General features: G+C 34.4%; 2 protein-coding genes across 9 annotated transcripts in view; both read right to left on the bottom strand.

The window, feature by feature from the left end:
• Positions 1 to 4,681: 4,681 nt before the first annotated feature.
• Positions 4,682 to 18,620, bottom strand: part of LOC132174852 (paired amphipathic helix protein Sin3-like 1) — a 14,756-nt gene continuing 817 nt past the window's right edge. The window contains exons 1-7 of one of the 8 annotated variants that reach the window (XM_059586555.1): positions 6,843 to 7,075; positions 6,453 to 6,713; positions 6,075 to 6,300; positions 5,812 to 5,943; positions 5,272 to 5,395; positions 5,076 to 5,177; positions 4,689 to 4,977 (exon numbers count right to left, since the gene is read on the bottom strand). In XM_059586555.1, the coding sequence (XP_059442538.1) occupies positions 4,894 to 4,977; positions 5,076 to 5,177; positions 5,272 to 5,395; positions 5,812 to 5,943; positions 6,075 to 6,244 (612 nt within the window). In that variant the 5' untranslated portion in view covers positions 6,245 to 6,300; positions 6,453 to 6,713; positions 6,843 to 7,075 and the 3' untranslated portion in view covers positions 4,689 to 4,893. Of the gene's footprint in view, positions 4,978 to 5,075; positions 5,178 to 5,271; positions 5,396 to 5,811; positions 5,944 to 6,074; positions 6,714 to 6,842; positions 7,076 to 10,152; positions 10,372 to 10,472; positions 10,575 to 10,676; positions 10,801 to 11,157; positions 11,266 to 11,415; positions 12,297 to 18,620 lie in introns of those variants that run through there. The other 7 variants (XM_059586556.1, XM_059586559.1, XM_059586561.1 and 4 more) reach the window with 7 other exon arrangements.
• On the bottom strand, positions 13,404 to 15,560 carry LOC132176332 (paired amphipathic helix protein Sin3-like 6). Its single transcript, XM_059588508.1, has 5 exons — positions 14,686 to 15,560; positions 14,431 to 14,538; positions 13,919 to 14,042; positions 13,715 to 13,816; positions 13,404 to 13,613 (listed from the first exon to the last, which is right to left on the bottom strand). Exons 1-5 carry the CDS (start codon positions 14,709 to 14,711, stop codon positions 13,530 to 13,532), a joined length of 444 nt encoding a protein of 147 aa, XP_059444491.1. The 5' UTR covers positions 14,712 to 15,560; the 3' UTR covers positions 13,404 to 13,529.

Here is an 18,620-nt window from a genome sequence, read left to right as displayed (position 1 = left end):
GTAGACGAGGGACTAAGAGCATAAGCTCTTTTAATGTTTTTTCTACTAAATGAATTTTTTTTTTTTTTCATTCAAATAGATTTTTTTAAGGATTAAAAATACTTTTAAATTCTTCGAACTTAATAAAAAAAAGTCAAAAAAAAGTCTTAAAGGGTTTAATCTAAATGTTAATATAAAATGTCTAAAAACAAACAATCTACAGATTATCCGGCCACCCCCCAAAACCTCATAAAAAAAAAAAAAAAAAAAAACTCATTTCACGGAATGGGTTTTGGGAGTGGCCAAACCACCCTCAAGCTAGGGCCTGGGGGTGGCCGAAACCACCCCCATACCGGCCGTAAGGGTTGGCCTAAACCACCCCCAGGCCAAAACCATTCTGTGAATGGTTTTTTTTTTTGCTAGTGGTTGACCACCCCTTTAGCCATGCATGGCCTCGGGATCACCCCTTATCGGCCATGAAGGCCTCCAGCCACCCTAATTTTCTTCTTCTTCTTCTTTTAATAAATAATTTTAATGCTCAAAACGACGTCGTTTTGGGTTGGGTGAGTGTTGTAGTTTTCGAGTGAGGGTATAATGGATATAAAAAGCCAAACCGTTTGAGTTTAACGTTGAAAACTAACAGATGGGTCCAAAGTGATAAAAATTGAAAGTTTAGGGGTCCAAAGTGAGAGATTTGAAAGTTTAAGGGGTTTGTAAAATCGGCTAGAAGTTCAGATGGCTAAAGTAAAGTTTCCCCTAAATTGTAAGAATTGAAAGATTACAAAGATTTTGTTTGTTAATGCCAACAAATATTTTTTGTTTTTGATTTGAAAATATATTTTGATGTGATATAAATATAAAAATTGTTTTCGTGTGTTTTATAAATATTTTGTGTTTGAGTTGTTATCAATGTTTTTTATTTAAAAAGATTAAAAAAAGAAAGAAAAAGAGGTGAAGTCCACTTAACTCGTTCAAACTACCATCCCAATGACAATTTATTCCTCAAACTATCAATTGCGACAATTTACCCCAAAAACTACCAAAACAATGACAATGTACCTCAAATTTTAACAAAATGACGAAATTAACTTTACTAAAATAAAAACAAAAATCTTATTATTTTTTTTCAATTTTGCTATATTTTGGTTCTACTGAAAATTATATGGAGCGATTCTCGGCCATTTCGACAAGACGTGCATGGGGATGGGGGAGATGACATCATTATCAAGCTATCGTATGAATCAGCGATAGTTTTGGGAGGAACTGTCATCGGCCGATGGCTTAAATGCATAGTTAGATTTTACCAATTTTTTTTTTTTTTGTTGAGAAATTACACTTCCACTCTCCCCAAAACAGAGGCTTTTAATTCGAATAAAAAAGTTTCAATTTTTGCAATTCACCCCTTCAAAGTTTTAATTTTTTTTTCAATTTAGCCATTCCGTGAGTCAAAGCCGCTTTGACTGACGGAATGACTTTTTTTCTTCTGCAAAATGCCCCCACCCTCATCAATTCAATTACTAAAAACTACCTTCACCTAAATGGGCAATCTCTGACGCAAAACCCAGACGTTGCTCTTGAGCTTCACGATCACCTTGTATGAGGGGGTGCCCTTCAATAAAGTTTGATAATAGAAAGAATTTACAACTGATGGTAGTCTGAGGTCTGAATGCTAGGTTCCATGGGACAACTTACCCCCTCTACCCCAGCAGGGCCGGCTCAGTGGCTAGGGGGCGGTCGCCTAGGGCCTTGAGTTAGTTAGGTACAAAATTTTTTTTAATAAGGCCCAAAAAATTTTTAATAAGGCCTAAAAAATATTTTAATTAATTTAACTTTAAGCCTTCTAATTTTTTTTTTTAAATAAGGCCCAAAAAATTTTTTCCATAAAATTTAATGCCTGTGGCCAAGCATTGCTGGGCTTTGCTAATGTGTTCTCTATCAGAAATAAGACCAATTAATCCAAAAAAACAAATGTCACATCAATTTTTTTGGGCAACTAGATAAAAGTTAAACTTAAAAGTCATGAAACAACAATGAGAATGAAAATAATAATAATATTATAATAATATTATTAAAATAAATATTATTTAATTAATATTTAAATATTAAAAAAAATAAGGTTCAACATCAAAATTTCGCCTAAAGCCCCAAAAAAAACCATTGAGCCGGCCCTGTACCCCAGCATATGCTGCGACTCTTGGTAAATTTGCTAGATTTCCTTTGCTTTTAGTTAAAGAAGAAGAAGAAGCATAGATTGTTGGTGTTATGGTTGTACAGGGCGGGGTGGCGTGTCCATATGGATTTTCAGGTTCTTTGTGTTTCACTGCTGTGAGGTTCTCTCTATCTCTGCTTTTGCTCTGAGTAAGGGAAGATCCACGAACTGCAGATCTTCCCCTACCAACAGCATAGACCAATCTATTGCATGGGTTGATTCACTGTAATGGGTTTGGTCATCTACTCTATATTAATGGAATTGGGAGGGTCTAGGTATGTCTGCAGCGGAGAACTCATGAATCTTTGAGATCAAATCTGCACAAATCTCCAGACCCGGTAATGAAAATCCCGAAATGATCGAACGGAGAGAGAGAACAGGGATGGGGGCATTTTGGAGAAAAAAAGTCCAACAGTGATCACGTGCGAGCACGTGATCACTGTTCCGTCAGTCAAAGCCACTTTAACTGATGAAATGGCTGAATTGAAAAAAATTGAAACTTTGGTAGGATAGATTGCAAAAATTAAAATTTTGTTGTTCGAATTGAAAAACGTTGCCAACTTTGGAGGGTAAAGTGTAATTTTTCCAAAAATTTAATAAACGAAGCCAAACTTATTAATTTATGGGGGTAATTTCATTGAATATCCTTGGACTTCTACCCGATTTGACAAAGACTCTTCAAACTTTAAAATCTCTCAATTTAATTTCCTGAACTTTCAATTGCTCTCAATTTGAATCCCTCCATCAAATTTAGGGTTTAGAAATACAAAAAAAGACCAAAATATCCCTGATTCTATTTTATTCTTTTAATAAAAAAAAGTTTTGAAATTAAGAGTAAAGTTGAAATTTTATAAAAAAGTTAGGGGTATAAACGTCATGTGACGTTTAAAATCTGATGGAAGTGTCCAAATTGATTGCAATTGAAAGTTTAGGAGGCTAAATTAAGAGATTTTGAAGTTTAAAGATTTGTCAAATCAAATGAAAATTCATGAATTTTCAATAAAGTTACCCCTAATTTCTGCAGTGTCGGGTGAAAAAAGAGAGGAGATGCCAAAAAGAACAAACCTTCAATCAGAAGGAGTCCATCATGAACTGGAGAGGATCCTGTTCCCAATCAGAAAGCCCTTCCCCCTTCCCCGCATTGAATAAAAAATAAAATAAAATAAAATAAAACATACCTTCAATTAGCAAGTGTGAGTCAAATTAGATAAATATTTTAAACAATCTGAAATTTCTTTCCTACATGGCTGCTATTAAATGGAGAGAATCATATCATTGGCTCCGGTAATAATAAACACAACGCCCGTATGCATGAACAGTTCATGCATGCCGCACAATTTTTTTTTTTAATATTAAAATATTATTAAAAAAAAAAAATTACTTGGCGTGTATGAACTGTTCATGCACGCCGACATTGTGTGAATCACAACTCCATTGGCTATATACGAGGCAAGGAGAAGCTACTTTTCAATATAATATAACAGAATATAGTATGGGATTTTTAATAATAATTTGCTAATTTTTTAAAAGGTGTTTTTTGTTTTTTTCTTTAAAAAGTATTATATTTCCTGGTCCTGCCGCTTGCGTATTGTCAAATTGGTCATGGGTCTCTATAGTCGTGATTTTTTATTTTTTATTTTTGTAAAAAAACCTAAGGGGGGCATAATTGTATTTTCAACACATGATAGAAGGTATTATGGACAATTTTAGTTTGGTATGGCCATGCAATGTGTGAAATGCCAAAAAGTTGTTTGTTAAAGATTTAAGTGTTATAATTTGATTAATTCTTTTGAAATTATAGCACAAATGTAACTAATGTTTTTTCTTAACAGTTACATGGTACATTTTTCATCTAAGTTAACATAAAATGTTAATGAAATGATCAAATTGAAAGTGCAAGATAATTTAAGAAAGTCGATTGTCGTTTTTTAAAGTTTTTGAGACGATTTTTTCCCAAAAATTATAGAATAACATAAATGAGAAAGAGCCCAAGGGCTAAAAACACATTGGGGGCAGGTGTCCAAACTGTTTTTTAAAGCGCGTAAACATGTGGCACGGTGCATCTAGGAAATAATAACTTGGGTACCCACCATTTTGTTTTGGGTGGGGGGAGGGGGGAAGACAAATTATATCTTGTTGACAACGTTTTTTCTTTTGTACTTTTATATTTTTATTTTTTTAAAACAAAAATATTAACAAACGATACCCTCATAAAAATGAATTCGAATTTTCAATAATTTATTGTTCGGATTGTTAGCAATCTGGACTGTAAATGTGAGAGAGTTCCTATGAAGCCCATTTGCACGAAATCTGCTTCATAATATCTTTCTCACATTTATTACTCCTCCGATTACTAATAATTTGAGCATAAAAAATGTTAAAATTACTAACAATTTAAACATGGACTGCAATTGATAACCCCAATAAACAAACTTGTCGGTTCCCAGAACTAAGTAATACAATATGTGATGATTAAAGTGATAACAAGGTGCCAACAATTATAGTCACCATTCCTTGATCATACATTTTCTATGTCACTTAGAAAAGAATTATCATTATCAATTGATGAATTAATTGTGAATCTCTCTTACAGGAATTAAATCTTACCAAACCACAAAAGTAACAATGCAAGAAGAAACAGAAACAAAAGTAAATCATTGGAACATGTTTGAGTTTTTGAACTTTTCCGTGATGATGGCCTTTTCTCACTCACCAAAATCAAAGTCACGCGGTAAGAATTCACAGAACCCCAAGAATAAATCCATATGACCAGTAAAAAGTATGGCTAACTGCAATAACAAGTTAATCAAATATTATGAGAGAAAATTAAGGAAGATGGAAGAAGATAAAAATTGAATGAAGAAGATGGAAAGGCGAATTAAGGTACCTCTTGAACAATTTTCGCCATGCTCTTCTGCCCACTATGAAAGCCTTGGAGAATTTCAAAATAGTCTAAATAACGCTGGTTATCGTTGATGGCAAATCGATCCTATAATTGTGTGTATATATATCAAATTCATCAGAAGCATGCGAAGTGAATATGGATACATGCATTTAATTAATTTACTGCTTCTATTTCGTACCTCGAGTTTGGCGTGATAGACGGTTGAGTTGAATATCTTTTTGAAACCATGGAAACCTTGAGCAAGTTGAATGTGATCATTGAATAACTCGTCAATCTTTGAAGAAGTTTCAACACAGCTATTTCTGTTAAATTATTGATTAAATGATTAAACTTATCATTTTTTATCGGCTCAAGTTTTTGGGACAGCTTAAACTTCTAAAATAAATGATGATTTAACAATTCCTACACGATACATAATGTAGCTCAAAATTGAATTAAAGAGTTTGAAAATGATGTGCATAGAGATTTTGACGTTATAATTAATAACACTGTCGCAAAGAGATTCTGGAATGTAAAAGAATACAAGTATCCAATCATGTTATAGAAGTTTTATACTACAAAATTACAACAAATTCTTGACAATCCCTCATAAACGATCGATGCATGCGTTGATAAGACTATATTATATATACAGATTATTGTTTTATTTTAACATAAAATTGAGGAATATATATATATATATAAGTTGGCAAAAGAAAAAGCAGAAGAAAGAAAGAACCTTCGTTCTAGTTGATCTTTAAGTATTTGCTTCAAACGATCATATACTTCTCCGTTGTTGTACTCCCTCACTAACTTCATTAATTTAGAACTTTCCCTTAACAGGATCCTAGTGCAAGCAATCAAACAAATACTAGATAGATATACGTCAAATCAATAACAGAAAATAATTAATAAACGAAAATGAAAGAAAGAAAGAAAGAAAGAAACTAAAGAACAAATTTTGGAGAGAAAAGAGAAGGCCATAGAGATGTAGCGGCTTACGGTGAGCGGCAGACGTCAATCGGCATTTTTGCGAGTTGCAAGCAGAGATGACGAATCTTTGAGGAGGGAGAGAAATTGATTCTGATTTTCTGTGGCTGTTTGAGTTGAGCAAGTTGGCGCCTCAATCTTAAACTAACTCTATATATATATATATACGACACGTTGGTCATCGGCCGTTTTTATTTTGGGTCTTAGTTGGGTCGGGTCATTCTGATTTCTGACCCATCTTTAGGATGGGTTAAAAAATTTGAGTGAGTATTCTGTGAGGTTGTGGTAGAAAGTAGAAACTCACTCTTTTTGTGTGCACCATTAAGTGAGTGACAAATTAGCTCGGAACAAATTAAACAAAAAGTATTGAATACACCAGATTATACCAACCTCACGCTGAACATCCCGGAACAAACACAGGAAAACAACCGCCACCTGAGAGAAGCTTCACCCAGGCCGAGCCCCACCACCGCACCTTCAGATTTTCCATGAAACCACCGCCACCTAAGACAAACTTCACCGCCAAGAGTCGGACCACGCCGCCACCGCTCAGGCCGAGGCGAACCCTACCGGATATCTGAGAAAAACCCATCACCACCTCTGAAAAGCACCACCAAAACCGCCAGGCCGGACCAACGCCACCTCACGCCGCTAATCAAACGGTTCAACAAAACAAACCCACAAACCATATATCGCCCGAAGAGTTTAAATTCACTATAACCCAGATGAAATTAACTAAAATCAACATCGAAATTCACAAGATAGGGTCAGATTACCCACCAAGAAGCGTTCAATTCAATTCAACAACCCAAAATCGTCGTAAAAGAGTTGGGGTTTCTCAGCTTTTTCTAGAGAAATCCAGCCACCGGCGACGACGAAGGAGACACGAGCGATGGCGCTCGTCCTGGGCGGCATTCGGAGGTCGGTGTTCTGAGGAGGGTGGCGGGCGGCTTTTGGCGGGCGTGGCTGTGGGAGTTTTCTCTAAAGAGTGACGAGAGAGTTTTTACGGTAGTATTTTTGTTTTTGTTTCCGTAGACGAGGGATTAAGAGCATAAGCGCTATTGATGTTTTTTTTTTACTAGATGAGAATTTTTTTTTTTAAAATAAATTTTTTAAGTATTAAAAGTATTTTTAAATCTTTCAAACATAATTAAAGGGCTTAATCTAAATGTTAACATAAAATGCCTAAAAACAAACAATCTACAGAAAATGACCACCCCCTTGGCCATGATGGTGGTTTGATCACCCCCAGACCGGCTATGGGGGTAGCTCCAACCACCCCGTTTTTCTTCTTCTTTTATTTATTTATTTATTTCTTAAATAAATAATTTTAATGTCCAAAATGACGTTATTTTGGGCTATGTGGGTGTTGTAGTTTTGAGACCAAAAATGGCGTAGTTTATGGGTGAGGATATAATGAGCATAAAAAGTCAAACCGTTTGAATTTAACGTTGAAAACTAACAAAGAGGTCCAAAGTGATAGAAATTGAAAGTTTAGGGGTCTAAAGTGAGATATTTGAAAATTTAGGAGGAGTTTGTATAATCGGTTGAAAGTTCAGAGAGACAAAGTGAAGTTTCCCTTAAATTATATTAATTGAAAGATTACAAAGATTTTGTTTGTTAAATCTTTTGAATCTTTGGGGGTGTCCTCAAAGACCAACATGGCTCCGCCATTGACCAGTTGGGATAACCGGGTACCAACTGGTAATCAACCGGTTATTATATAATCGGGTAACTGGTAGCCGGTTGTCGGTTCCAGTTTTCTAAATTTAATAGCAAGGTGCCAAGGTACTTTGGTTATCATTATCAGTTTTAGCCAATAACCAGTAACTGAGACCAGGCCGACACCCCATGCCAAACTCACGAAAGTATAAAATAATTTAAGAAACCCTTTTAAAGTTTGGTGGGACGAGTACAATTCGACTTCCACCTTTTTTTTTCAATCTTTTTGCTCCCACATCGGATAACTAAGCGAATAATCTTTTCATAATAGAGTTGCAACCAATAAGTGAGAATTGCCGAGTCCAGTAGCGCGGGCTTGTGACCCGGTTTGGAGGTTGGCTTTAGGAGAGCTTTGTGTTGCGCCATTGGTACATCTCGGAGTAATGCTTGGGAGTTGGCTCTTGGCGTTTGTGAAACCCCACTGTCAACCTTATGATGCCCCGATGCACTTCCAGATTGGCTCTATTGAGCACACCCTAGCCCGCATACCCAGCATTGGCTCACTTCAAGTCGACTTCCAACTTTTAGTTAATTTGTTTTTTTACCAAACATATATATTCAACTTAGTCCAAGATAAATTATTAGTAACCGTTTAAAATCTAGCAACAAAATGCACCCCAATAAGCAAATACCAAAACATCAATATTATCCAAGTAGTCAATACAACCCAAAATATCACAAAAACAACACTGCCCAGCTTAAGTTAATAATTCATCAGTTCTCTTGTTTCTTCTCTGCCCAGTCACCATGACCTTGGATCCATCTCTTTTGGCACTGTTTCTCTCTTTTATCTCTGAGTACTTGCATTAATTTGTTTATCTGTCTTTCACATCTTGTTGTTGTGCTCTTTTATTTTAGACATACCTGTGTGGATAATTGGTTTCAACTAGATAAAGTGAAGTCCATGACCATATTATGTTGATGCTTATTGTAATCCTATGAAAAGCTACTGTTTTTTACTTTCTGCTCCTTTGTCTCAGTGACTCCATCACTTAAGGTGGGGATTTCTGTTATCTACAACAAGAATGGCTTAAACTCCATGAATGAATTTTTTTTTAATGGCTTAAAAGAAAAATATATATATATATATTACAACGATAGTCAATTGTCCATTGGGGTGGTTGGCCACCCACAATGTTTTTTTTTAGTTTTGGAAAAAATAGATATTATACGGCTTTTTAGTAATTTTGGTTCAATTCCAATATTGAAATATGTGTTGATATCAAACTAAAGAACTTGAATAATTATTTTATTTCAACTTCTTCTATTCTCAGTAAGACCTATTCTTTTTACTACAGAAATACTTACTCCGCAAACTAAACGGAGCCCGAATGTTAACATCAAATGTCAAAAAATGTTAAAGAAGGGGCCAAACTCATGAAAGTACAAAATAATTTAAGAAAGTCGATTAATCCATTTTTAAAACGACTACAAATTGTATGTCAGTGCCAAGGGAATAGTAATTTTCCCAAAAATTATAGAATAGCAAGAATGAGTAAGAGCCCAAGGGCTAAAAATATTGGGGCAGGTGTCCAAAGGACATCAATGAGCAAACTGTTTTTTCAAGCACTTGAAACTGCTACGTCGTAAACATTAGGCATCATAATACGGGGTCCTATGCCTTCATAGGCTTGGACGAACTATGTTTTAAGTCAAGTTGAAGAGACAATAAGAACTAAGGATGGTTGCATGGTGCATCTAGGAAATAATAACTTGGGTACACACAGTTTTTTTTTTTTTGGTTATTGGGCACCCACTTAAGTAAAGGCAAATTAGGTCTTGTTGATAACATTTTTTTCTTTTCTTTTCTTTTATATTTTAACAAACGATACCCTTACAAAAATAGATTCGGATCTCTAGCAATTTGTTGTTCAAATTGTTAGCAATATGAAGTAAATGCAAATTAGGTCTTGTTGATAACATTTTTTTCTTTTCTTTTCTTTTATATTTTAACAAACGATACCCTCACAAAAATAGATTCAGATCTCTAGCAATTTGTTGTTCAAATTGTTAGCAATCTGAATTTTAAATATGAGAAAAAGTCCCTATAGAGCGCACCTACTTGAACAAGAAAATGTGCGGCTTGAAACGTGCTTCATAATAACTTTCTCACATATATTACTACTTCAATTACTAACAATTTGAACATAAAAAATGTTAGAATCTTTAACATATAGAACCATATTTAAGACTTGGGGGAGACTACAATTGATGACCCCAATAAACAAACCTATCGGTTCCAGAACTAAGCAATACAATATGTGGTGATTAAAGTGATAGCAAGTGCCTACAATTATAGCTACCATTCCTTCATCATACAATTTCTATTTCACTTAGAAAAAAATTATCATTGTCAATTGTTGAATTAATTGTGAATCTCTCTTTCAGGAATTAAGTCCTACCAAACCACAAAAGTAAAAATGCAAGAAGAAACAGAAACAAAAGTAAATCATTGGAACATGTTCGAGTTTTTGAACTTTCCATGATGATGGCCTTTTCTCAATCACCAAAATTAAAGCTAGTCACGCGGTAAGAATGCACAGAATTCCAAGAATAAATCCATATGACCAGCAAAATTTATGGCTAGCTGCAATAACAAATTAATCAAATATTATGAGAGAAAATTAAGGAAGATGGAACAAGATAAATAATGAATGCATGAAGATGGAAGAGGTAATTAAGGTATACCTCTTCTACCATTTTCTTCATGCTCTTCTGCCCACTACGATAGCCTCGGAGAATTTCAAAAAAGTTCAAATAACGCTGATTATCGTTGATGGCAAAACGATCCTGTAATTGTATATATATATATATATGAATTGAATTCATCAGAAGCATGAGAAGTGAATATGGATGCATGCGTTTAATTAATTTACTGCTTCTATCTCATACCCAGAGTTTGGCATGATAATAGTTTATGATGAATTCCTTGTTGAGACCATTGTAAAGTTCAACAAGTTGGATGTGACCATTGAATAACTCGCCAACTCTTGAAGAAGCTTCATAATAGTCAATCCTGTTAAAGTATTGATTAAATAATTAAACTTATCATTTTCTGCAAATTGAATTAAATGATGATTTAACAACTCTTACACGATACAAAATTGAATTAAAGAGTTTGAAAGTAAGTGATGTGCATAGGGATTTTGACATCATAATTAATAACACTGTCGCAAGGAAATTCTGGCATGTAAAAGTATACAAGTATCCAATCATGTTATAGAAGTTTTCTTGACAATCCCTATGCTCTTTTTCTCCCTCATAAACGATCGATGCATGTGTTAAATACAGATTATTGTTCTATTGTAACATAAAATTGAGGAATATATATATATATAAGTTGGCAAAAGAAAAAGCAGAAGAAAGAAAGAACCTTTGTTGATCGTAATCTTGAATTATTTGGTTGAAAGGATCATATAATGCTCCGTTGTTGTACTCCCTCACTAACTTCACAAAGTCAGATACTTCTCTTAACAGGCTCCTAGTGCAAGCAATCAAACAAAGAGTACATATACGTCAAATCAATAAAAGAAAATAATTAATAAACGAAAATTAAGGAAAGAAAGAAAGAAATTAAAGAACAAATTTTGGAGAAAAAAGAGAAGAAGGCCATAGAGATGCAGCGGCTTACGGTGAGATGTGGATGGTGATCACCATTTTTGCGAGTTGCAAGCAGAGATGACGAATCTTTGAGGAAGGAGAGACGAATCTTTGAGGATGGAGAGAGATTGATTCTGATTTTCTGTATTTGTTTGAGTTGAGCAAGTTGGCGCCTCAATCTTAAACTAACTCCATATATATATATATATATATATATATATATATATGACACGTTGGTCATCGGCCGCTTTTATTTTGGGGTCTTACTTGGGTCGGGTCATTCTGATTTCTGACCCATCTGACCCATCTTTAGGATGGGTTAAAAAATTTGAGCGAGTCTTCTGTGAGGTTGTCGTACCTGGAAACTCACTCTTTTGAGAAGCTTCACCGCCCAGGCCAAAACCCACCGTGACCTTCAGATTTTCCATGAAACCACCGCCACCTCAGACAAACTTCACCACCCAGAGTCGGACCACGCCGCCACCGCTCATGCCAAACCCCACGGGGAATCTGAGAAAAAACCCATCACCACCTCTGAAAAGCCTCACCAAAACCGCCAGGCCGGACCAACGCCACCTCACGACGCTAATCAAACGGTTCAACCAAACAAACCCACAAACCACATATCGTCCGAAGAGTTTAAATTCACTATAACCCAGATGAAATTAACCAAAATCAACATCGAAATGCACAAGATATGGTCAGATTACCCACCAAGAATGGTTCAATTCCACAACAACCCAAAATCGTCGTAAAAGTGTCGGGGTTTCTCTGTTTTTTCTAGCGAAATCTAGCCACTGGTGACGACGAAGGAGACACGAGCGCTGGCGTTCGTCCTGGTCGGCATTCGTCGGAGGGCGGGGGCGCCTGTGGGAGTTTTCTCAAAGAGTGGAGAGAGAGAGTTTAGCGGTAGGTTTTTTTTCGCTTCCGTAGACGAGGGATTAAGGGTTCGTGCAAGATTCCAATTTTGTAAAAATAATTTTAGTTTTTAAAAGATAACTGAAAATGATATTGCAATTTAAAAAATATTTTATTGAAAAAATTTTGCAATTTTTATAAGCAGGTTATGAAACGTTTATTTCGCTTAATAAATATTTGATAAAAATATTTTTTAATATTTTAAAAAGTTGTAATTTCAAAAACATAATATTTAAAAATACAAAATTTTAAATAAACTCTAAAAAATTTAGTTACATTTGTTTTTATAAGGGAATAGTAATTTTTCCAAAAATTATAGAATAGCATTAATGAGAAAGAGCCCAAGGGCTAAAAAAAAACATTGGGGCAGGTGTCCAAAGGACATCAATGAGCAAACTGTTTTTTCAAGCACTTGAAACTGCTACGTCGTAAACATCAGGCATCATAATAAGGGGTCCTATGCCTTCATAGGCTTGGACGAACTATGTTTCAAGTCAAGTTGAAGAGACAATAAGAACCAAGGATGGTGGCATGGTGCATCTAGGAAATAATTACTTGGGCACCCAACATTTTTTTTTTTTTTTTGTTTTTTTGGGGGTTATTGGGTACCCACTTAGGTAAAGGCAAATTCAATCATGTTGTTGATAACATTTTTTTTCTTTTTCTTTTCTTTATATTTTAACAAACGATACTCTCACAAAAATAGATTTGGATCTCTAGCAATTTGTTGTTCGGATTGTTAGCAATCTGAATTTTAAATGTGAGAGAAAGTTTCTATAGAGCGCACCTACTTGAACAAGGTGTGCGGCTCGAAACGTGCTTCATAATAACTTTCTCGCATATATTACTACTCCAATTACTAACAATTTGAACATAATAAAAATGTTAGAATCTTTGACATATAGAACCATAACTAAGACTTGGAGGAGACTGCAATTGATGACCCCAATAAACAAACCTGTCGGTTTCCAGAACTAAGCAATACAATATGTGATGATTAAAGTGATAACAAGTGCCTAGAATTATAGCTACCATTCCTTCATCATACAATTTCTATTTCACTTAGAAAAAAATTATCATTGTCAATTGATGAATTAATTGTGAATCTCTCTTACAGGAATTAAGTCCTACCAAACCACAAAAGTAAAAATACAAGAAGAAACAAAAAAAAAGTAAATCATTGGAACATGTTTGAGTTTTTGAACTTTCCATGATGATGGCCTTTTCTCAATCACCAAAATCAAAGTCACAAGGTAAGAATTCACAGAACTCCAAGAATAAATCCATATGACCAGCAAAAAGTATGGCTAGCTGCAATAACAAATTAATCAAATATTATGAGAGAAAATTAAGGAAGATGGAACAAGATAAATAATGAATGCATGAAGATGGAAGAGGTAATTAAGGTATACCTCTTCTACCATTTTCTTCATGCTCTTCTGCCCACTACGATAGCTTCGGAGAATTTTAAAATAGTCTAAATAACGCTGGCTATCGATAAAGCCAAAACGATCCTGTAATTGTATATATATATATATATGAATCAAATTCATCAGAAGTATGAGAAGTGAATATGGATGCATGCATTTAATTAATTTACTGCTTCTATTTCGTACCCAGAGTTTGGCATGATAGTAGTTTAACATGACTCGCTTTCTGAGACCATTGTAACCTTGAGTAAGTTGAATGTAATCCTTGAATAACTCGTGAACTCTTAAAGAAGCTTCATCAAGGTTATTCCTGTTAAAGTATTGATTAAATGATTAAACTTATCATTTTCTATTGGCTCAAGCTTTTGAGATAACTTAGACTTTTGAAATAAATAATGATTTAACAATTCCTACACAATACAAAATTGAATTAAAGAGTTTGAAAGTAAGTGATGAGCATGGAGATTTTGACATTATAATTAATAACACTGTCGCAAGGAGATTCTGGCATGTAAAAGTATACAAGTATCCAATCATGTTATAGGAGTTTTATACTACAAAATTACAACAACTTCTTGACAATCCCTATGCTCTTTTTCTCCCTCATAAACGATCGATGCATGTGTTAAATACAGATTATTGAGGAATATATATATATATAGAAGTTGGCAAAAGAAAAAGCAGAAGAAAGAAAGAACCTTTGTTCATCGAAATCTTGAAGTATTTGCTTAAAAGGATCACATAATTCTCCGTTGTTGTACTCCCTCACTAGCTTCAGAAATTCATATATTTCCATTAACAGGCTCCTAGTGCAAGCAATCAAACAAAGAGTACATATACGTCAAATCAATAAAAGAAAATAATTAATAAACGAAAATTAAGGAAAGAAAGAAAGAAACTAAAGAACAAATTTTGGAGAGAAAAGAGAAGGCCATAGAGATGTAGCGGCTTACGGTGAGATGTGGACGGTAATCACCATTTTTGCGAGTTGCAAGCAGAGATGACAAATCTTTGAGGAAGGAGAGACGAATCTTTGAGGTGGGAGGGAGATTGATTGTATCTGTTTGAGTTGAGCAAGTTGGCGCTAAATCTTAAATTAACTCCATATATATATCTGTGACACGTTGTTCCTCGGCCGAAATTATTTTTGGGTCTTACTTGGGTCGGGTCATTCTGATTTCTGACCCATCTGACACATCTTTAGGATGGGTTAAAAAATTTGAGCGAGTCTTCTGTGAGGTTGTCGTAGAAAGTCACTCTTTTGAGAAGCTTCACCGCCCAGGCCAAACCCCACCGCACCTTCAGATTTTCCATGAAACCACCGCCACCTGAGACAAACTTCACCGCCCAGAGTCGGACCACGCCGCCACCGCTCATGCCAAACCCCACCGGGAATCTGAGAAAAAAACCCATCACCACCTCTGAAAGCCTCACCAAAACCGCCAGGCCGGACCAACGCCACCTCACGACGCTAATCAAACGGTTCAACCACACAAACCCACAAACCATATATCGTCCTAAGAGTTTAAATTCACTATAACCCAGATGAAATTAACCAAATTCAACATCGAAATGCACAAGATATGGTCAGATTACCCACCAAGAATGGTTCAATTCCACAACAACCCAAAATCGTCGTAAAAGTGTTGGGGTTTCTCTGTTTTTTCTAGCGAAATCTAGCCACCGGCGACGACGAAGGAGACACGAGCGCTGGCGTTCGTCCTGGTCGGCACTCGTCGGAGGTCGGTGTTAGGAGGAGGGCGGGGGCGCCTGTGGGAGTTTTCTCTAAGAGTGGAGAGAGAGAGAGAGATCGAGTTTTTACGGTAGGTTTTTTTTTTTTCGTTTCCGTAGGCGAGGGATGAAGGGCGCATTTGTTTTACTGACATTTGTTTTTCTATTTTCATGCTGACCCTGTAAATTTCTTAACGAAAGACATACAAAGCTTCATTGAAGTTATTCACAAAAAATTTATTTGATAAAATGAATGGTATTGTATTGACTTGAGAATACAGGTGGCGGCTTTCTTTTTATTTATTTTTTAAAATTTAGGAATTCAAATTACTTTTACTGTTATATTTAAATAAACTCCAAAATAATTTTGTTATCATTTCTTTATATATATATATATATATATATATTAAAATAAATGCTAAAAAGAATAAAGTAATTTAAATATTCTTTCAAATAAATACAAGAGGAAACACAACACTAACATGAAAGAACTTGATTTCATTTCGGAAACCATGCAACCGAAAAAATAAAAGAAAAATCAGAAGAAAGAAAATGTTAACAAAAGTAGGCAATTGGGATCTGGGCGAGCCACAATTGGGACTTCGTTGGAACTTGCTAGGATTAAACCGGACCACTGCTAAGATTTTTTGGGGACCCGATTGAGACCTTGCTTGGACCCAATTAGAACAATTTTCGCATTGAACCCACAAATGCTTATATTTTGGAATCACATCTAAATCTCTAGAACTTTTTATTTCTATTATAGTTAAATCACTACCATCTTGGCTCGTTTTATACTTGAACTTTGGTTTTCATAACTATTTTTGCTTTCACAAAAAAAAAAAAAAAAAAAAAAAATGCAACTATAAATGTAATTGTCGTTTAAAATATAACTATAAAATATACATACAAATTTGAGGATATATATATATACATAACTGGTATCATAGCATTAGGCAACGCTTTTTCTAAACACAATTTTTTCTCAACCATTCTTATTCATTTGCTCATTTTTGCAATAGCTGAAATATCACCTAAAGCAATTTCTTCATATAATTATACTAATTCACAGGAATCACTCATTGATCCTTGTTATGTACGTTTATCACTTGGATAGTTCGACAATGGTGCTTGTTGCACCTTTTTTGTCCGAAGATAATTATGACACTTGAATTTGTTCTATCACTATGGCTTTATGTGCAGAAAACAAACTAGGTTTTGAGGATGACACTACTTTGATGAAGCCAACTTCACCTAATGATCTTCGTCAATGAGAAAGATGCAATGACTTCTTTGCTCATGGATTCTCAATTCTATTATGTGTTGGATTTACCATTGGGTTTGCAAAGGAGTAATTGAGATATATGAAGACAACCTACAATAGTTATTTTGAATTAAATTAATGTATTATTTACTCTTATATGTTACATATTGATTATGTAACTCTCTTAGTTCTCATAAGTTACTTATTGATTATGTAATTATTTATTTATGGCTCCATTAAACTATAAATAAGTTATTTTATTGTACAATTTCGATCAAGTGAAGAAAGAAAAAAATGTAGCAAAATAGGTTTTCATTTGTGGATATAGGCTACGAGCCGAACCACCTTAATACGTGTATTTCTTTCATTATTTCTCTCTCTGTTAACAAGTATGGTATCATATATGTAAAGATCATAATGACAGTCGTCGCTATTAGATAACTAAAATTCCAATAATTCGAAAAAGAACTTTCAATGATCAAAGTATATGAAATAACTGTCTCCTTAATGATCGTTATTGTGAATCTCTCTGGTCACAATTTACATAAAGTCCTACCAAACCAAGAAGAAATAGAAACAAAAGTAAATCATTGGAACTTTCCATTATGGCCTTTTCTCACTCAAAAAAACCAATTACGAGGTAAGAATTCAGTGAATTCCCATAATAAATCCAGATGACCAGCAAAAAGCGCGGCTAACTGCAATATATAATTAATCAAATATTATGAGAGAAAAATAAAGGAAGATCGAACAAATGAAAAGGTACGCTACCCCTGTTACCATTTTTTTCATGCTTTTCTGCCCACTAGTACTATAGCTTTCGAACATTTCAAAATAGTCTAAATAACGTTGGTTATCGTCGATGAAACGATCATGTAATTATATATATATGAACCGAATTCATCAAAAGCATGAGAAGTGAATATGGATGCATGCATTTACAGTTAATTTAGTACCTTGACTTTGGTATGATAACTCGTTAAGTTGAATATCTTTTTGAGGCTTCTGAAACTTTGAACAAGTTGAATGCGATCATTGAATAACTCGTCAACCCTCCACAAAGTTTCATCGATGTTATTTCTATAAAAATATTAATTAAATTATTAAATTAATTATTATTTTTTTTATTAACTTTGAGTTTTTGAGATTGAATTGTGATTTAATAATTCCTACACAATACAGAATGTAGCCCATTAAAGCTTAAGGGCCCGTTTGGGAGTGCGATTTCAATAAGTGCGATTTTAAAAATTGCGTTTTTAAAATCGCTACTTTTTAAAATCGCATAGGCGTTTGGTAAAACATACTAAAAAGTACTTTTTTTATCAATTGAATGTTTGGATAACATTAGCATATAATTGCGGTTTCATGACCAAATTACCAATAAGGATGAATAAGACAGAGAGGATGAAGAAGAAAAAAATAGAAAAGAAGGGTTTTAATATATTTTAGGTGGGTATTCTTGGTATTTTTTTCATTCCCGTTCTAAAAAAGGTAACTATTGCGCCAAATATCTTTTTAATAGAAATCGTGATTTTGTTTTAAATTCGCACTTTTTCAAATAAGCACCCTCTAATCAGCTTATGGAAATCGCAAATTTTTTTACGATTTTAAAATTTGCGTTTTTAAAATCGCAATCCCAAACACCCTAAAGTTGCGATTTGGTTTAAAATCGCAGATTATTTTTTAAAAAACGCACTCCCAAACGCACCCTAAAACAGTACAAAATTAAAGCCCGAAAATCCAAACGAAAAAGCAGAAATTATTAGTATAAAAAGCAGAAATTAATTTTATTTAGCATAAAAGTAATCAAACGAAAAAAGCAGAAATTAAATGGTTTAGAGAGAATAAAAAGGAAGAACCTGTGTTCGTCGTAATTTCCAAATATTTCCGAAA

This window comes from Corylus avellana, chromosome ca3 (assembly GCF_901000735.1).
Source record: "Corylus avellana chromosome ca3, CavTom2PMs-1.0".
NCBI lineage: Eukaryota > Viridiplantae > Streptophyta > Magnoliopsida > Fagales > Betulaceae > Corylus > Corylus avellana.
Note: the sequence above shows the minus strand (reverse complement) of the source record. Positions and strands in the feature narration are given on the sequence as shown.